At 38.7% G+C, this 20,878-nt stretch overlaps 1 protein-coding gene across 5 annotated transcripts in view; it reads left to right on the top strand.

Moving 5' to 3' along the window:
* The window catches only part of LOC126484333 (alpha-N-acetylglucosaminidase), a 372,796-nt gene that overhangs the window by 257,336 nt on the left and 94,582 nt on the right, over positions 1-20,878 (top strand). For 4 of the 5 annotated variants that reach the window (XM_050107785.1, XM_050107780.1, XM_050107783.1 and 1 more), the window contains 3 exons: positions 6,239-6,325; positions 19,030-19,220; positions 19,304-19,424. In XM_050107785.1, coding sequence (XP_049963742.1) covers positions 6,239-6,325; positions 19,030-19,220; positions 19,304-19,424 — 399 coding nt within the window. The remainder of the gene's footprint in view (positions 1-6,238; positions 6,326-19,029; positions 19,221-19,303; positions 19,425-20,878) is intronic. The other variant, XM_050107782.1, reaches the window with a different exon arrangement.

Raw genomic sequence — 20,878 nt, 5'->3', positions numbered from 1 at the left:
GTCTGTTGAGCATGTGTCAAATAAATATATAACACTTGAAATTCCTGGATGGATAGTTGGTAAAATAAATGTAAGGCCACCACTCACATATAGCTGACTGACGTGTGGTGCATAGAAACATGCAACAGAAAGGGTATTTTACTAACTTTTGAGCTCTTGCTCTTCCTTTGTTAGATGTATCCACTTTTTCTCTACTAGGGAAAGAGCAAGAGCTCGAAAGCCAGTAATATACTGTTTCTGTTGTGTGTTCCAGTGCGTCACACATTTTACAAAGAAGTGTTCCCATCGTAGAAAAGCAACAGTCCAGCATGACTGAATTTTGGTGTGAGGATAAAGGTGTGATCTTTGGTGAGAGCCTTTGAGGTTATGTTGATTACTGTGTTAGATGTCTGTCTGTGGCATGTTTGCTGTTGGGAGGGATGTGGCTGCAGTAGCAAGTTAGCAAGGCACAGCTTAGCAGCTGCAAGAGGTTGTCAGTGAGGTTTTATGAATTGTTTTGTAAGTGTGGTGGATAGTTCAGTTGAATTTCAAGGTGGAAGTATGAGATTAATAGGGTTGACAGTCTGCTGAGGTGGCAGTGTGCATGTTCGTGAAGTTTTTTGAGGGCAAGGACTGTGATATGGGAGATGTGTTGCTGACAATTGGAATTGTGGAGAAGTAGTGTGTTGTGAATTGGTAAAAAAAAAGTTCATGAAAACCTGTACTATAAGATTATTATTTTGCTTTTTAGGTTTAGGTTGATAAGTGTTAAAGACTGATGGAACTTGAACAGATAGATTCCACTTTGAAAGGTTATGATCAGGATCCAGACTTCTACCCATATGAATGACCACTGTCCATCAGTGGTGTAGTATGTTGCTCCTGCATTTATCTGAGTGTGGTTTCTGTGGTCCTGTACTGATATCATACTTCCTCACTTTTCTCCCCCACACCTCCTCTCTTGCAGTTCTCATTCCTCTTATTTCCTGTTCGCTGGCCGGGGTGGCCAAGCGGTTAAAGGCGCTACAGTCTGGAACCGCGCGACTGCTACGGTCGCAGGTTCGAATCCTGTCTCGGGCATGGATGTGAGTGATGTCCTTAGGTTAGTTAGGTTTAAGTAGTTCTACGTTCTAGGGGACTGATGACCTCAGCAGTTAATTCCCTTAATGCTCAGAGCCATTTGAACCATTTTTTATTTCCTGTTCAGTCCACTGCATCCAAGATAAACATTCAACTAATTCCAGCTTCTATACTAGAGAAATGTGTGTGTGTGTGTGTGTGTGTGTGTGTGTGTGTGTGTGTGTGAGAGAGAGAGAGAGAGAGAGAGAGAGAGAGAAATTGTTTTAACTCATTCCATTGCTTATATTTTGTATTCCATCCAGAATTTTCTGTTCTCTGACAGTTAATTAGTTGCATTTAGTGCCTGTTTTTCTGAGGTAACAATAGCCTCTTCATAATTAGACATGTTGTATTAGTTCTTGAGTTACCAATTCCTCCCAAGTTCAGTTTTACCCTCATTACATGACATGGGTTTCATATTTGGTAGGATTTCAATTCGAGTAATTGTGAGTTAATGATGATTCCTATCATCCCATTGCAGTCATTGCACCTCCCCAGTCCATTTTCAGGGCGTACCAAGGGCACGATGAGATAGACCCCTGTCAAGTGCGCAGGCATGGATGGGGTGCAAAACCTGACCCTCCTCTCCCTCCCCACTCCCCTCCCCCCCAAAGAAAGAAGGGGAAGCCTTTCCGTGGGCCCAAGACTGTGAAGGCACAGTGTTGTCACAGTGACATTTCGTCTGAGCATCATCATAAAGAAATGACTATTATGGAACATGGGTCACACGGGATATTTATCAGCATGGTATACAGTCACTGTGAAGAAACTTCTAAGGAAACAGAGACTACTGCATAACAGGTGTAAAACAAAGCATGGGACTATAGACAGAGAGATGGTGAATGAAACGCATTTGGCTGTCATGAGGGCAATGCGTGAAGCCATCAACTACTACTTTCTGGTCATATGCAAAAGGCTGTTACTGGCACCAAAGATCGTGTCCAGTCCATAGTAAGACAGGAACTGTAATTGAGGTTAGCAAAGCAAAAGCTGAAATACTTAACTCTGTTTTCAAATGTTGCTTTACAAAGGAAAACCCAGGAGTATTGCCCAGTTTAGTCCTTGTACAACTGAAAAGATGAGTGAAATCAGTATTTACTGTCAGTGTTGTTGAGAAACCGCTGAAATAATTAAAATTGAACAAAGCTCCAGGGTCCCGTAGAACCCCTATCAGCTCTATTGCATTTGTGGCTGAGTTAGCCCATCTCCTAACTATACTCAATTGTAGATTCCTTGAACAAGAAACATGCCTCGTAGTCGGAAGGAAGCACACGTGACACCCATCTACAAGAAGGGTAGCAGAAGTGATCCACAAAATTACTGTCCGATACCCTTGACATTGATTTGTTGTAGAATATTACAACATAATTCTGAGCTCAAACTTATCAGGTTTCTCGAACAGAATGACATCCTCAAAGCCAACCAGCATGGATTCTGAAAACTGCGATCATGTGATACCCGACTCACACTTTTCCCATATGACATACTGAAAGCTTTGGATCAAGGCAGTCAGGTTGATGCAGTATCTCTTGATTTCAAAAAAGCATTTGACTCAGAGCTACACCTATGCTTATTGTCAGAAGTACGATCATATGGTGTATCAAGTAAAATCTGTGGCTGGATTGAGGACTTTTTGGTAGGAAGTATGAAGCATGTTATCTTTGATGGAGAGTCATTGTCAGATGTATAAGTAAATTTAGGTGTGTGTTGGGACCCTCGCTCTTCATGTTGTATATTAATGGCTTTGCAGACAATATTAATAGTAACCTCAGACTTTTTGCAGATGTTTCAGTTGTCTATAATGAAGTACTGTCTGAAAGAATCTTCATAAATATTCAGTCAAATCTTGATAAGATTTCAAAGTGGTGTGAAGACTGCCAACTTGCTATAAATGTTCAGAAATGTAAAATTGTGCACTTCACAAAATGAAGAAGCCATTGTATCCTGTGACTATAATATCAGTGAGTCACTATTGGAATCAGCCAACTCATACAAATACCTGGGCGTAATACCTTGTAAGGATATGAAATGAAATGATGCCATAGGCTCAGTTGTGGTAAAGCAGCTGGTACACTTCAGTATATAGGTGGAATACTGGGAAAGAACAATCAGTCTACATACAAGATTGCTTACATATCACCTGTGCGGCTGGTTCTGGAATATTGCTCAGATGTGTGAGACTCATACCATAGGACTAACAGGGGATATTTAGGGCATGCAGAGAAGGGCAGCACGAATGGTAACAGGTTAGTTTGATCCATCCGTGAGTTTCACAAGGATACTGAAGGAACTGAACTGGAAGACTATTGAATATAAACATAAAGTATCTCGAGAAAGTCTATTAACAAAGTTTCAAGAACTGGCTGTTATTGATGACTAGGAATATACTAAAAACCCCTACATGTCATTCACATAGGGATTATGAGGATAAAATTTGAATAATTACTGCACACTCAGAGGCATTCAAACTGTCATTCTTATTGTACTCCATATGTGAATGGAACAGGAGGAAATGTTAATTACTGGTACAATGGGATTGCATTGCACTTCACAGTAGTTTGCAGAGTATAGATGAGATGTAGAAATATCAATATAACTGATCTAGTTAACAAAATAGCGGCTTTCAAATTGCAGTTGAAACAGCTGAGAGGAGCACTGATGCAGCTTCTCATTTTGATATTTTAATGGATATTCCCCTCCATTTTCAAAGTATGGGTTACAAGATGCTTATCCAAACATCAAAATGGCTTTGAGGATATTTATGATAGTTCCAGTGACAGCAGCTTCAGAAAACTGAAAGTGACAAAACAGGTACTTGAGGTCAAGTAAAGGTGAAGCAGACTCAAATTCAGCTATCCTGTTGATAGAATACCACATGGCTCTTAAATTTTTCAATGACATAATCAATGGCTTTGCTTTGCTCAAAGCAAGGAAATGAAAAGTAAAATTACAGTAAAACATAATTCTTGAAAAGGAATGTCTTTTCAACAATCAATTACAGTTAATAATTTATAAACTATTAATAATTTATGAGGAGTGAATAAAATATGTTCTCTACTATACATCATACTAAAATATATAACAACGAAAACAATGAATTATTGATAAAATTATTTAATTGGATAGATAAAAAATCTACTCACCAAGCAGAGGCAAAACACACACACATAAAAGACTGTTCTGATTGGCAAGCTTTTGGAGCCAGTGGCTCCTTCTTCGGGCGGAAGGGTTGAAGGGGAATGAAGAAGGGTGAAGGGAAAGGACTGGAGAGGTGTAGGAAAAGAGGTAGATTTTGGGAAAGTCACCCAGAACCGCTGGTCGGGGGAAACTTACCGTACAGGATGAGAAGGAAAGACTGATTGTTGGGGACTGCATCCTTCTCATCCTGTACGGTAAGTCTCCCCTGACCTGGGCTTATGGGTGACTTTCCCAAAATCTACCCCTTTTCCTAGACCTCTCCAGTCCTTTTCCTTCACCCTTCTTCCTTCCCCTTCAACACTTTTGCCAGAAGAAGGAGCCAATAGCTTTGAAAGCTTGCCAATCACAACAGTCTTTAGTGTGTGTGTTTGTGTGTTCTTCCGCCACTTGGTGAGTAGATTTTTTATCTATCCAATCAAATAATACTAAAAGATATGTATGTTAGGTACCTTAAACAATAAGACATGGATTTTGTTTTACTTCTTAAAAAGTTACACAATTTGTTATTTATTTACTTCAAAGATACATTTAATTTGTTGTACTCAGTACTTTTTTACCTCTGTAATGTATTTAAGAAGTATTATACAGGGTGTCTCTCAAAAGGTACCTGGGAGGGGCCCATGGGTTGCACAGCATGGCCCTGGCTGCTGCCACCACACCCGCCGGGCGCCACTGGTAGTCGGCTGCTCGTGTGCTTCCACTGAATTAACCATAAACAGTGTTGCCATCTGATTAACTTAAACTTACCTTTATTTGCAGTAGGTGCTCAAAATGATGTCCCTCTGTGCTCATAGCAGCTTGACATTTCGTGAACGCATTACCAAACACTTGACGAATTTTGGCTGCCGAAATCAGGGAAGTGACTGGGTGAACCCTATCATCCATCTCTTTGAGTGGTGGGGATTGGTTGCATACACCTTGTCTTTTAACATTTCCCAAAGATTATCAAAAACATTCTGTATTGCTGACAGAGAAGTGTTGGTGATGTGTGATCTTGCATTGTCCTGCATAAAATAACCACACATCTGGGCTGGTGCACTTTTAGCGGGTTAGCCAAGCATGTAGAATCAGCTCAGTATGACTCCGCACATTTCTGTCCAGAATTTTCTGCTCTCAGACAGTTAATTAGTCACATTTAGTGCCTGTTTTTTCCAAGGTAACAATAGTCTCTTTACAATGTAATGTGTGTTAATTCTTTTCCTGTGCTAGTGAGCCAGGGGTGCTAATATTTCTTGTCTATTCAAACCACAACACAATCAGTCTGTGTGCGTTCTCTCACACAACTCCTTTTACATATTCATTGTTTTGCTAAATCAAATTACTAAAGTAGTCTTTCATTCAGTGTGCTGTGACCACCTATTAGGGCATCACTGTAGAATGTTTTATGTTTTATTTTTCTGCTATTTATTTGCTTTTTCTGTTTTACATTGCTTATGCATTTCTAGAAAGTGGAAATTACAGCCATTGCTCTTTTTTTAGGACATACAGTACTTGCTAAAGAATTTTGGTGGAAATCCTGCAAATTCATGTCCTTACTGTTTTATTCTGTTGATTTTATAGATGATTTATGGTATCTGCAATATTTGGTCTGTTGTCAGTACACAGAAGTGTGCCTACAGCTATTTTTATTTCACTTTACTGGGTCTTGATAACATAAGGTTCATCATATTCCATGCTATTTATTTCCTTCAATTAACTTTGATAAAGAAGAATTTTAATACAATAAAAATATGATACCATCTGTAAATGCAGTGACCAAAACCACAGAATTTATGTTTAAGATATGATGCTGCTCAAATATGTAAATTTTTAATATAATACTTTCATTCCATCTCTATTTTTGTAATCACAACTGTTTCAGAACTTCATTTCGTTATTGTATGTTGTAATTGATACACTATACTTATGCATACATTGCTCTTCTTACTTCACAATGCATCAGGGATCGGTGTATAACTGCACAACAGGTTACTCTATGCGTGGACAAAGCATCATCTCCGTCTCACCATCATTTTTCTTGAGTGAGCCTGTAAGTAAAGTCTGTATTTGAATTTATTTAATTATGCAAAATAGGCAGTAATTTGTTCATATAAATTGTTGACTTTTCTGCTGAAATTTGTAGCACTTTGAGGAATTTGAGTACAAAATTTCATAGATCATCCATGAGCATTATATTTGAAATGTACTGTTGGAATTTTAATAGAAAGTAGAACTTTTCTTTTCTGTCTCTGTGTAAAGATAGAAGATCTATATTTTATTATGAAAAATATGCAGAAGAACTTAAAAAAAATTGTCCAAATTCTAGGAAGAAGACTAAAATGACATATTGTTATAGAATGGAGTTAAATATGTATGAAATACATGCAGGCTTATGACAGTTTGATCAGGTCCATCTCTTTTTAAGTATTTTTATTTCTGGATGCCTGAAAAAACCATAACTTTCTGACCAAAGCAAGCAAGCAGGCAAGTTGAAAATATGTCGAATGCTGTACTGAAACTGTGATCAGTTTGAACAGTGCTTGTGTGTGTGTGTATGGGGGGGGGAGGGGGGGGGGGAACAAGTATCTCTTAAAAGCAATTTAGATGTTAATAAATGACTCGGTAACAAGGTGGCCAAAAATCATGATTTTGTTATTTCGTAAGGGTCTGCATCAGCAGTCAAAATAAAATTCATTCAGCTGTGTAATTGTGCTAAGCCAAATGATGAAGGGGAATGTGTCTTAGCCACCAGATAGATAGATAGAAATAGACAGAGAAAGAGAGAGAGAGAGAGAGCTGCTGTATTTCTTCAAGTAATTTAATTCACGGCTGAGGTGCTCAGTCACCATTATTATGCTGAAACTAGTGATCACCATTTGAAACAACCTCATTAACTATTATTTCTCTTGTTAGGGCAGTAATTGTGAAATAAAGCTGGTTTTAGCAGGAGAACCAAGATAACCTTCCTAAGATATGTGATTGTGTCAACTCTTAATTTAACTAAGTCCCCTCTGTGAACATCTGAGTGTGTGCTGTCTTATAAAATGTCATCCAGGTGCTGAAATCATTGAATCAAATTAAACTGATCAAATGTCATGTCACTTTCTTCTCCCATTGTCACGATAAATCTTTGATTCGAAAATCCACCGCCAAATGGCATTGTGTAGATTACAGTGCTTTCCATTCCATGCGTAATGTGTTTACCACTTATATTGACATAGAGAATCTTCAGGTTTTTTTTACTTTACTTACTATTTTTCCTGTTTGAACTTCACAGATCTTCCCTTTTTATTAGTGAAATTAACATTCTCACTTTGGAGACTTCTCAATTGAGCTTCTAGGTGATCTGATATGGCCTATAACTAATGTATACAACATCTCCAACTGAGGTTCCAAATGCCCCAACTCAGCTCCTTTTAATGTCTTCACTATTTCTCATTCTTGACCAGCTTTATGCATTGGGAATTTCCTTAAAGAGTGGCTCTGCCATGTCGTATCCTGCCTGCTATGTAACCTATGGGGAAGAAAACTCTCCACCAAACCAGTACAAGTCTCTTATTTTATTTGTGGTATAATTTTCAGCAACTGCAGTATTATTTTTTCAGGATAAATTTGAGGCATCAGTTGCAGATAAAGTTTATTATGCTTTACCAGTTTTGACAAAGTAATTTGTTATCTTCAGAATCTTTGTATTAGTTTAGCAGACAACGATATCTTCTTCATAGAAGGATAATGCCATGATATGTCCAGAAATTTACATACTTATTGTATGTGATTATTTTAAACATTAACTGCCAATTTATAATAACTGAATCACATCTTTGTATCTCTTATTGTAAACTGTCAGTCAGTGTATAAAATAAATCACATATAATAATTATGTAAATTTCTGGACATATAATGGCATTATCCTTCTATGAAGAAGGTATTGTTGTCAGCTAAACTAATAATAAGCCTCTGAAAATGACAACTTAATTTATCAAAACTGATGAAACGTGATAAAATTTATTTGCAACTGATGACTGAAATTTATTCTGGAAAAAAATACAAAATCTCACCAGAACAAAAAATAAAATAAAAATACTCTCCTTACACTTGCATTCACCCCACTAGAATTTCTTTCAGATATCAAAATATTGAAAATTTGTAACAAAAACTCCTTACAATCTCTTGTTATGAACAACGTAAATTAATGAGGGCAGCATGTTAGGCAAGAAAGATCTGTGATGTACACAACTTACTGCCACACCTGGTGATTATGATCAACTTCTTTATTCTGTGTTTCACAGCTTGTATGAACTTGTTAAAGATTAAAACTGTGGTTCTTTGGTCTGTGAGAATGTGAAAACAAATTAGCCGTGTCTTGTGGTATTTTGACAAACCTCACAATCTGTATCATTGTTTCTAAAACAAACCACAGACCTCTGATTTGGAGCTAAGTGTAAAGGCAGAGCCAGAAACTTTGGCTGCTCTCTGGTAACATAGATTATTACTTCCTAAATTTGTTCCATGTGATAGAGGGGTGCGGGTCTCCCTAAATGAATCTGGGCTGTTTTACACACTAGAGAATGGCTGTGCGTGGAATGGGTACACAGCTCACCTAGAATAGAATATCTCCATGCAGTCAGAACAAATAATTCTGCAGAGGGCTTCAGAAGAGGTGAAAATACCATGATTTTAGTGATCAGATGGAGAAGCACCTGCAACGAAGAGTCAAAGTTTGAAGCACTATCGAAAAGCTGTGGAGCCCAAATAATACTAAGCATTGAGACTTTGCTATGACTAGAAACTGATAATAGTCAACAAATGTAAGTATGTAGCAAAAATACAAGTTCCATGGTTTGGGAGCTGATGTATTTGTAGTAGCAGACAAGAAATGCAAATGAAGTGAAGTAGGAGTTGAATCTTCATTTGTAATGGCTTAGACGACAAGAATAAGAAACTAATTTGTTGTTGGAACCTTCCTGTCAGCCGTCAATTGCTTCTGCAGAAGTAACTGATAATTTCTGGGAGATTCTCCGTATGTATGTTTTGAATTCATTTGATAACAACTGAATTAATTATTGAGAAAGTTACAGGTTCACGTTGTTTGTTGAGATAAAATTTCTTATAAACACACATAAAGTTTTTGTTGAAAATTACTAGGAGTAGAGGGTCAGAACCATACACTAAGATTAAAATATACCAGATCTGTGGCAGCAGCCAGATAAGATCTGTATGAGGATGTTGACACGGGCACTGAGATCATTGGTTACAATGCGGTTGTAGCAAAATTGTATACTGAAGTACAAAAGACCAGAAAAATAAGCTGCAGAGGTTTAAATATTCAGTGAATGAATGAGGAGAAGATTATTCATTCCTCAGACACAGATAACTTTGAAGTCAGGATAGCTGTTGGGTACCTGTGAAGTGTTTTTAACACTAGTAAAACATTATTTGACTTAAGATATTTATTCACAATGTTTACAAGTCGCCGTTCTTCCACACCAGCCTGGGCTGTTGCCCATTCAGCTGCAGGTTGGATTCTATCTGACATCCATTGAGTCACCTCAGCGTTTCCATGCCCAGGAGAAGATGTCAGTAACACTGGCGTTGTGGCGGACTGCTGGTGAGCAATCTCTTCTATTACCCAGCGCGAAGTGGTTCTTGCACTGACTGCTGGAGCATTCTTGGTCTCGCTCCAAATTCTACGATGACCCTTGATGATACATCCGTGATGTACCTGGTATCAGTAGTCATGTGGTCGGTAGGTTTTAGCACCCAAAGGTGTCTGAACGTTGAACAGGAACGTAGATCCCACGAGGCCTTGTTGCTGGCTTCTGCATTGTAGTTTGGTACTGGCAGTGCTCCGCAATGTGGTGTTATCAGAAGATGTCAGCTCCTCCATCAGTAGATGGTTGATAGCGAGCAACTTGAAGTTCATCAGGTGAAGTCCATCATCTTGAGTACATCTTTGGCTAGTCCATAGACTGTGCTGGAGCATTTAGGACGTAGAATCAGTACAGTATTGCAGTCATGGAATCATGTGCTATTATTGTGAATGCCATCAATCACAATGATCAACTCATGACAAGATCTGGAGTATTTAAAAGGAGCTAGCATGAGGCTGTGATGCAAAGCTCTGTTTGTAATTATTAAATGTGTCCTCCTTATTTGCTATATTCAGCAAGAGGCCGTTAACTGCTGTGTCGGTCCCTCAGTATGTGCTCTTATGAAAGAGAGAATGTCTCTTGCAATGTGTCTTATTAGCTAATAAATATGCTTGTCTCCCTTCCTTTGGTTTTCTGTCGCAGTCTACTTCCTGCTGCAAGTGCATCTGTACTCTGTGCAGTGCTGTTGGCCTGACCCATTTGTGACATTCTAGCTTGCCTCATTCTTCTGACTCTGTCTCTGGCGTGACTTGAATTTGCCTGTGGTAGTGTGAGAGGGTTTTAATAAAATTTTTAAAGCTTCTGCCCCTTTGTATTCTGTGCTGCAACATCATTAAAGGAACTCGCCATATCCCCATCGAGCAATGATTCAGAAATGGAATCATCTAAACAGTCATAGCATAGACTGTTTTATTGGAATGAGGTGTCCTGCATGTGAGCCCATCACTAGCAGAGGTCATCAAGAGTAAAGTACTGCACTTAGTGAACAATTGTACACTAGACCACCAGTAGTTCACATATACTTATGAAGCATACGGTTATGCACCATTGCAGTGTTGTGTTGACACTGTGCCTTGTTTACAGATTTTTACTTTGATCAATCTGGCTGTTGTCTATAGAGAGTTCTGCTTTCAACTTCACACCTGAATTAGCTCACCTGCATATCTGGGCTTGCACCAACTGTGAACATTACAACAATTTTGCTGCACTGAATGGTCACCTACATTTCTGTCAGTGTTAGTGGATACGTGAACTGAACTGAAACTCACACTTGTAGGACTCATTTTTTATGCGTATAGCAAACAATTTGTATTATTATGTTAGATAATAAAGGGCTGGGGTTAAGATTCAAACAAATAGGCAGTCAAGCTCAAGAAAAATAGGTCCTTTTTGTAATGATTGAAGATGGTAGATATCAAGTTGGTGTACTAATAATATTGAGGAACTTTGTAAGAAGCAGTGCCTAAGGCACCATAAGTACAATCCAAAGCATGAATCCAAAGATACACAGATGTTAATTGAAAATCACGTGGCTACATCAAGAACAATATTTGAAATTTTCTTGTTGTTTCCATGGCAATGGAAATTGGGAATGTCAGCTTTAAATACACTCCTGGAAATGGAAAAAAGAACACATTGACACCGGTGTGTCAGACCCACCATACTTGCTCGGGACACTGCGAGAGGGCTGTACAAGCAATGATCACACGCACGGCACAGCGGGCACACCAGGAACCGCGGTGTTTGCCGTCGAATGGCGCTAGCTGCGCAGCATTTGTGCACCACCGCCGTCAGTGTCAGCCAGTTTGCCGTGGCATACGGAGCTCCATCGCAGTCTTTAACACTGGTAGCATGCCGCGACAGCGTGGACGTGAACCGTATGTGCAGTTGACGGACTTTAAGCGAGGGCGTATAGAGGGCATGCGGGAGGCCGGGTGGACGTACCGCCGAATTGCTCAACACGTGGGGCGTGAGGTCTCCACAGTACATCGATGTTGTCGTCAGTGGTCGGCGGAAGGTGCACGTGCCCGTCGACCCGGGACCAGACCGCAGCGACGCACGGATGCACGCCAAGACCGTAGGATCCTACGCAGTGCCGTAGGGGACCGCACCGCCACTTCCCAGCAAATTAGGGACACTGTTGCTCCTGGGGTATCGGCGAGGACCATTCGCAACCGTCTCCATGAAGCTGGGATACGGTCCCGCACACCGTTAGGCCGTCTTCCGCTCACGCCCCAACATCGTGCAGCCCGCCTTCAGTGGTGTCGCGACAGGCGTGAATGGAGGGACAAATGGAGACGTGTCGTCTCCAGCGATGAGAGTCGCTTCTGCCTTGGTGCCAATGATGGTCGTATGCGTGTTTGGCGCCGTGCAGGTGAGCGCCACAATCAGGACTGCATACGACCGAGGCACACAGGGCCAACACCCGGCATCATGGTGTGGGGAGCGATCTCCTACACTGGCCGTACACCACTGGTGATCGTCGAGGGGACACTGAATAGTGCACGGTACATCCAAACCGTCATCGAACCCATCGTTCTACCATTCCTAGACCGGCAAGGGAACTTGCTGTTCCAACAGGACAATGCACGTCCGCATGTATCCCGTGCCACCCAATGTGCTCTAGAAGGTGTAAGTCAACTACCCTGGCCAGCAAGATCTCCGGATCTGTCCCCCATTGAACATGTTTGGGACTTGATGAAGCGTCGTCTCACGCGGTCTGCACGTCCAGCACGAGCGCTGGTCCAACTGAGGCGCCAGGTGGAAATGGCATGGCAAGCCGTTCCACAGGACTACATCCAGCATCTCTACGATCGTCTCCATGGGAGAATAGCAGCCTGCATTGCTGCGAAAGGTGGATATACACTATACTAGTGCCGACATTGTGCATGCTCTGTTGCCTGTGTCTATGTGCCTGTGGTTCTGTCAGTGTGATCATGTGACGTATCTGACCCCAGGAATGTGTCAATAAAGTTTCCCCTTCCTGGGACAATGAATTAACGGTGTTCTTATTTCAATTTCCAGGAGTGTATTTTGCTAGGGAGATGAAAGGCTATTGTTCTACCACTTAGCTGTGTTTATTGTTTTCTATTTATTTGCTATCAGTTTCAAAGCAACTACAGCATCATATTCAGGCTCTTTCGCATTGCAATAGATGTGATATACCACCACATGTATGTTTTGTTAATATTAATGTTATGGTATATCCTTTATATGTATCTTGTTGAAGAATTTCTATTGCTGAAATGTGTGTTAACTATATGTACAAATTAATTCGCAGTGTGAGTGTAAAATGAGTCATTTCACATAATTATGGTCTATCATGTAAAATGGCCCACAGAACCTCCAACTAACTAGCTCATCAATAAGCTTTTAGATGCTGTACTAGAGGATGCCACAGTTTATCACATCAATAACATTGTTAAAGTGCCTGAAGAGGAAGCCATAGTTGCTCCAAAATTGATAACCATGCCGCAGACAAAAATTAAGAGAACAGCCTTTACTCTCCGTAACAAAATGCTTGAAGCCATCAGTAACTGCCACAGTAAATGTTATCACTGGAATGATGTCATATTCCAAGAAATTTTGGTTACGTGTTGTAACTGTCTGTGACCCAAAAATGTGTCCAGAAATGGATGAGACAGAAAATAACATAAAAAATAGCAAAACAAAAGCCAAAATGATAGAATTCTTTCTTTAAAAGTCGCATCATGAAAAATCAAGAAATGTTGCCACCATTCAAGTTCCATATGTCAGGAAAGGTGATTGGCATAGAAATCAGTACTGGTGCTTTTAAAAAGCACTGCAAATCACTAAACCTCAACAAGGCTCCAAAACAGTCAGCCTCTATACAGAATTTACCAGTGTGTTAGTTCCATTTTTGATTATAACTCCCCAAGAAAATAGTTAAATATACTCGTAAGAAACCATGTAACAAACCATGGCTTACTAAGGGTACAAAAATGTCTTGTAACCGGAAAAGGGAAATGTATCTGATAGCAAGAAAGAGTAGTGACCCAGAAACTATCAAACAAAAAGTCAGAAGTTGAAAATATTTTTAATAATCATTTTCTAAATGTTGTGGATATAGTAGGATCCACGTGTTCATTCGAAGATGCTAGGCTGTTAATGGAAGAGGCCATACCTATGCAATTTGATACAATTGAAATCTCACTCACTTCTCCCTCTGAAATTAGGAAAATAATAAACTTGCTTAAAAGCAAAAACTCACATGGAATTGATGGCATTTCCAGCAAAATACTAAAAGCTTGCTCTCAACAGATAAGTAAGATTCTCAGCCACCTGTGTAATAGCTCTCTGGAACAGGGCATTTTCCCTGATAGACTGAAATATGCTATTGTTATACCTCTGCATAAAAAAGGGGATAGATCTGATGTCAACAATTACCGTCCAATCTCCCTTCTAACAGCTTTATCCAAAATTTTTGAGAAAGTAATGTATTGAAGAGTAGCTTCACATATCTGTAAAAATGAGGTACTAACAAAATGTCAATTGGGTTTCCAGAAAGGTTTTTCGACAGAAAATGCTATATATGCTTTCACCAATCAAATTTTGAATGATCTGAATAACCGAACACCACCCATTGGGATTTTTTGTGATCTCTCAAAGGCTTTTGATTGTGTAAATCATGAAATTCTGCTAGACAAGCTCAAGTATTGTGGCATGAGTGGGACAGTGCACAAATGGTTTAATTCGTACCTAGCTGGAAGAGTGCAGAAAGTTGAAATAAGCAGTTCTCATAATATGCAAAGATTAGCACATTCCTCAAACTGGGAAACTATCAAGAATGGGGCTCCACAAGGGTCGGTCTTGGGTCCTTTGTTGTTCTTAATATATATTAATGACTTGCCATTCTATATTCATGAAGAGGCAAAGTTAGTTCTCTTTGCTGATGATACAAGTATAGTAATCACACCTGACAAACAAGAATTAACTGATGAAATTGTCAATAATATCTTTCAGAAAATTACTAAGTGGTTTCTTGTAAACGGACTCTCACTGAATTTTGATAAGACACAGTACATACAGTTCCGTACAGTAAATGGTATGACGCCATTAATAAATATAGACCTTAATCAGAAGCATATAGCTAAGGTAGAATATTCAAAATTTTTAGGTATGTCCATTGATGAGAGATTAAATTGGAAGAAACACATTGATGATCTGCTGAAACGTTTGAGTTCAGCTACTTGTGCAATAAGGGTCATAGCAAATTTTGGTGATAAACATCTTAGTAAATTAGCTTACTACGCCTGTTTTCACTCATTGCTTGCATATGGCATCATATTTTGGGGTAATTCATCACTGAGGAATAAAGTATTTATTGCACAAAAGCGTGTAATCAGAATAATAGCTGGAGTCCACCCAAGATCATCCTGCAGACATTTATATAAGGATCTAGGGATATTCACAGTAGCTTCTCAGTATATATACTCTCTTATGAAATTTGTTATTAACAACCAAACCCAATTCAAAAGTAATAGCAGTGTGCATAACTACAATACTAGGAGAAAGGATGATCTTCACTATTCAAGATTAAATCTAACTTTGGCACAGAAAGGGGTGAATTACACTGCCACTAAAGTCTTTGGTCACTTACCAAATAGTATCAAAAGTCTGACAGATAACCAACAAGTATTTAAGAAGAAATTAAAAGAGTTTCTGAAATACAACTCCTTCTACTCCATAGAGGAATTTTTAGATATAAATTAAGAAAAAAAAAATCTAAAAAAATAAAAAAAAGTTGTTATATTAACTTAATTATGTTGTTAAATTAACTTAATTGTGTCATGTATTGGAAAATTTGACTCGTTCCACATCATTACGAAATATTGTATTCATGATCCATAGAACTAGTATTAATCTAATTTAATCTAATCTAAGTAGGTCCTTGAACACAGACGCGTTCTAAGTAATTAGAAAAGAGGGCAGGTGAAACCCACGTACAAAAAAGGAAGTGGAATTTATCCAAAGAACTACCATCTTATACCACTCGCATATATGTTTATCAGAATCCTAGGAACATTGTGTCAAGTGAAACATAATGACTTCCTGGAAAAATAGACTTCTGCACGGAAGTCAGCAGTGGTTTAAAACACACTGTGTGTGCAAAAACCAGCTTGTGCTGTTCATGGATGGTATCCTTGGTGCCATGTGTAGAGGTAACCAGTTTGATTTGGTGCTTCTATACTTTCAAAACAGTAATTTCCAGGAATGATTGCTTATCGACTGTGTGAGCCCCTATATATATTCACTATAGCAATGACAAAAGACAAATGTTTACTAAGTTACAATTAATTACAAAGGAAAGTAGTAACTTTACTTATCAGCCACATCTTCATACACTATTCTTCATGTTGTGTAAGCTGCCGGCAGCAATCCTTTTTTCCCATAACCAGGGTACACTCCTGCTATGTCAGTCAGAAATATTGGGAAAGTATCAGAAGGGTCTTTTTTACATGCAACCTAAGTTGTGGAAATAAAGGTATTGTAAGAGGTAGAATTTGTCCCTGTCTCCTGGACGTCCCTTGTCCCTGACTCCTGGACGTCCCTCTCTTTTTATTGACGACTTAACAGATTTCCACAAGTGTTTGATGTTCTGTCTGTGGTCAGATGGATTGTCCATTAACACAGATTCAGCAGAATGATTCACAAATTCGTGTTGAAAGCTTACTTTTTTTAAAGGTGTGTATGACTTAAAGCCATTATCACTTTTGTGCCTGGCAATAAAAAGTGCTTTATCGGAGACCCCCCCCCCCCAATAAACTTGAACTGTAAAGCACTTGTGGGATTCTCTTTCAATGCTGTCAAATACCCACAAATATGTTCACCTTCATTTTTCAGTGGTCATCCTCTTTGGTATTTTCCAGTAGCTATATGTGAGTCACCTATTTCAACAACCTTGTTTTGGCTAGTGATTGAACCACTCTCATTCGTGACTAAAACGTAGTAGACTTCTCTGAAGAAACCACAGTAGTCACACATGGTGTTTGTGGACAGTTGTGTTTCAGAAGCTGTCATTTGTAGTATATAGTCTCTTATCCAACATAAGCCTAAAATGATGCTTTTCTCGATGGATAACTTGGAACTGTGAAAATGATGTGTTCTTTATTATAGACGTTCTTTTGTGACACTGGATGCAGTACAGTTGGAAAGGAAAATCAGCATCCACAGCTTTCTAGCAAAGTTTCATAGAGTGGAGTCCATGACATTCTACACAATTCCTGCTATCATCATTTGGAAGCTATCTGAATACCCAACAAAATTTCAAACCACTTTACACATTATGTAACGAAGGATTTAGATTTTGCCATGTGAGTGTATCGGCACCCAAAACTGCCATGATTTCTCTCATTGCTATTCACAATAAACTGTGTTTCCCCAGCAACATGCTAAACGTTTACCTTAATTTATGCCTCTAGAGTTGTTTAGTTGACATAGAGTTGTGTGGTTGACATAGAGTTGCATGTTCAATATATATCGTTAGGTACAGATGCGTTCAGTGGGCAATCATTCTTGGAAATTATCTTCAAAACAAGCTTTGATTTATTGCTAAATTGCCTGTTTGTAAAGAAAATTTATTACTGTCAGATATCTGACCAAGTTTATGACGATTGAAAATTTAATGGTGGGCAGGTTGCAACACTGGATGGAGAGTGATCCACAAACAATAAATTAATACCTAGTGTTCCCCAATGAAGTTTAATAGATTTGTTTCTGTTAATGTAATACATTAATATCTTTGCATCTGGTGTTTATCTGTGAGTAAATTATATTCAATAAAAGTTATTGTTATTTCCAGTCAGTTCTCAATGAAATATTAGTCTAATCCAAGGACTGACAACTCGTTTTTATTGTAGAGAAAAAATGTCAAGGACTTAATGGAACTTTTAAGCTTGATAACCTTCGACTACTGGTTGAATGATTCACAACTAAAGTTTGAACATAAACATGGTCATAAGCTCATTTATGGAAGGAGTGTGGAGTTTAGTTTGTTTATCCACAGAGACTTACTTTGCTTGCAGTACAATCTTACTACTTCTAGTGCACTTCTGAAAATTGAAAATGTACATACCAACTTATTGCCATTGTTATTTTAATTCATGATGGTCTTTGAAAAGAGGGCATTCTTAATTCATTCTGGATAATATAATTAATGCTGCATCTTGCAGACATGTTATGGATTTGTTATTGTGTTCTTTCCCCTCATGATGGATTCATTTAATATGATTTACTATACATAACGAAAATACAGGACCACCTTGTTTTGAGATTTTTTTGCATGTGGGTGTATATTACAATATTTCGTATAGTGCATGTAACAGTTGTGGGTGTGTATATTCGTGGTCTCTGGGCTTCGCAACGTAAGTACTGGTATCATTCCAGCTTAATACTTTTCAGTTCTTCTCGTGGAGATTGTGCTAATGGTAGTTATTTAACACTTTTTTTCTTTAAAGTTTGTCTGTTTTTGCTGCAGTACTGCACCTGTGGGCAGTGACCATGTAAGTATTTCAAGCTGCATGTACTGCTTCAGCATGTTGGCATTTTGCTGCTCATGTTTTGGAATGTTTCAGAAAAATAGGAGTCTAGTAAGCTGCATTAATAATTCAGACTTTAATAGAAATAGTATGGCATGGCTTGCAAAACTGTAAGAAACTGCTGACTCAAAAATTAAGTAAAATTTGAGAAACAGTAAATATCTTTCGTGTTAATTTTCCACTTTCTTGCTAGACTTACATATATCAAACACTTTAGGGACGTCTTTTGAAAGTAACTTTTATTTTCCCATATTTGCATAGCAGTTGCTGAAAAAAGTATTATAAGTATGTCATAAGAGGGGCAATAACTACCTGCACAAAGCTCTTCTTTATAAAGCTAAACACACACACACACACACACACACACACACACACACACACACATCTGGCACTGAAACCATTATAGAAGTAGTGAAAATTCTTTACTGTCATACATTACAGAGATTCAGCAGCTCCAGAATTTTTGTTATATATGTTTCTCTTCTCTAGAATTAGTTCATAAATAGCTAAGAATATTGATTATATATGAATTGTGGAATTTACAGGTATGGTACAATATTTCCGAGGTTGTTCTTGCATGGGATAAACTACTCTTAGCATCAGAGGAATTTAATAACTCTTCATGTTACAAGCATGATGTTGTTGATGTCACTAGACAGTACCTACAAGTGCTGGGAAGTGGATTATACAGACGCTTCAGGAATGGGTATTTTACTGGTGATATACAAGCATTTCAGTAAGTGATTATTCTTATGTAAAATGTGAAAAATTGTTCTACATTATTATCAGCGATTCTATAGTTAGTCTGGTACCTTTCAGGAAAAATGCTGAAGATTTCCTCAGTTTGCTGGGTGATTTGGACACACTGTTGGGTTCCAGTGAGGCATTTCTTTTGGGAGCATGGCTAAAGAGTGCCAAGGCTTTAGCCACAACTCCGCTGGTATGTTAGTCATTGACACTAAGTATTTTGTGAATATTTTCTTTTTTTTGATAATATATGTTATTTTATTTTCACAAGTCAGCAGCCAGAGACAGTATTCATGTGTGTGTGAGTTATGTTTTTGTTAATGTGTGTGTGTGTGTGTGTGTGTGTGTGTGTGTGTGTGTGTGTGTGTGATTGTGAGTGTGTGTGTGTGTGTGTGTGTGTGTGTTTGTTTTCTACTTTAGAAGAAGGTCTTTTGGCTGAAAGCTTAAATGTGTAGCAGTCTTTCTGTTGTGCCTGTCTGTGACTCACCATCTGCTCTAATTGGTGAGTAGTAATCTGTCCTTTTCATAATATTTTTGTTTTCGTATCCTAGATTTCCCATTGTTTGACAATGAATATTAGTAATTTTAATCAAAATGAAAATGGCAACAGTTGCATAAAATAACTTTCCATCCGTGAGTTGTTCTTGTAGCTTAATCTTGGCAGAAAGACTTGTTATATTAGTTTTATATTAGGGTTGTAAGCATTTTCAGAATGTTTATGGCCTTCTTTTTCAATAAATAACTGTGATCGAGACAGTACACTGGTTAAGACATGGACTTGTATGTGGGAGAAGTGAGGTTCTGATACATGCCGCTCAGTCCGGAGTTAGGTTTCTTTTTATTTCCCTAATTCACTTAAGGCAACTGCGGGAGTGGTTCTTTTGAAAGGAACATAGCTGTTTTTAGTTTCTCTTGCCTTTCAGTCTGAGCATGTGCTTTGTCTTCAATGACGTCGTTGTCAGAAGAACTTGAAAATCCTAACCTCCTCTTTTTTCTATAATGGAAATTATTTCCATGAGAAACTGGGTCTTTGGAAGATGAAAACACACCTTTGTCTATGTTGATATCACATTTTTTGTTTCTTTGGTGTAAGAGAAATTGTGGAATTTCAGAAAAAAATCAAAGTGAAATAGTATACTGAAGAAATTCTATTGAAACAATTTCACAAAGAAATACTTTTGACTATCTTTTGTAGTGCCCTGAAATGAGAAATGTCCTGCCCACTGTCCTTCCCACCCCTCCCACATGGTACTCCACTGTCTACCGAACCTACAAAATATACTTGTGCATCCCTACACAACCCCTGCTCCCAACCCCTTGCCTCATATCCCTGTAATAGACCTAGACTCAAGACCTGTCCCATACATACTCCCACCACCACCGACTCCAGTCCGATTACAAACATCACATATCTCATCAAAGGCAGGGCTACCTGTGAAACCAGTCATGTAATCTACAAGCTAATCTGCAGCCACTGTGCGGCATTGGGCATGACAACTATCACGCTGTCTGTCTGCATGAATGGCCGCCGACAAACTGTGGCCAAGAAACAACTGCACCACCCTGTTGCTGAGCACACTGCCCAACATGACATCCTTCATTTCAATGACTGCTTCACAGCCTGTGCCATATGGATTTGATGAAACT

The sequence above is a fragment of the Schistocerca serialis genome, chromosome 6, assembly GCF_023864345.2.
Source record: "Schistocerca serialis cubense isolate TAMUIC-IGC-003099 chromosome 6, iqSchSeri2.2, whole genome shotgun sequence".
In the NCBI taxonomy this organism is placed as follows: domain Eukaryota; kingdom Metazoa; phylum Arthropoda; class Insecta; order Orthoptera; family Acrididae; genus Schistocerca; species Schistocerca serialis.
The sequence above is the reverse complement of the archived record's forward strand: the minus strand, read 5'-3'. Positions and strand labels throughout refer to the sequence as shown.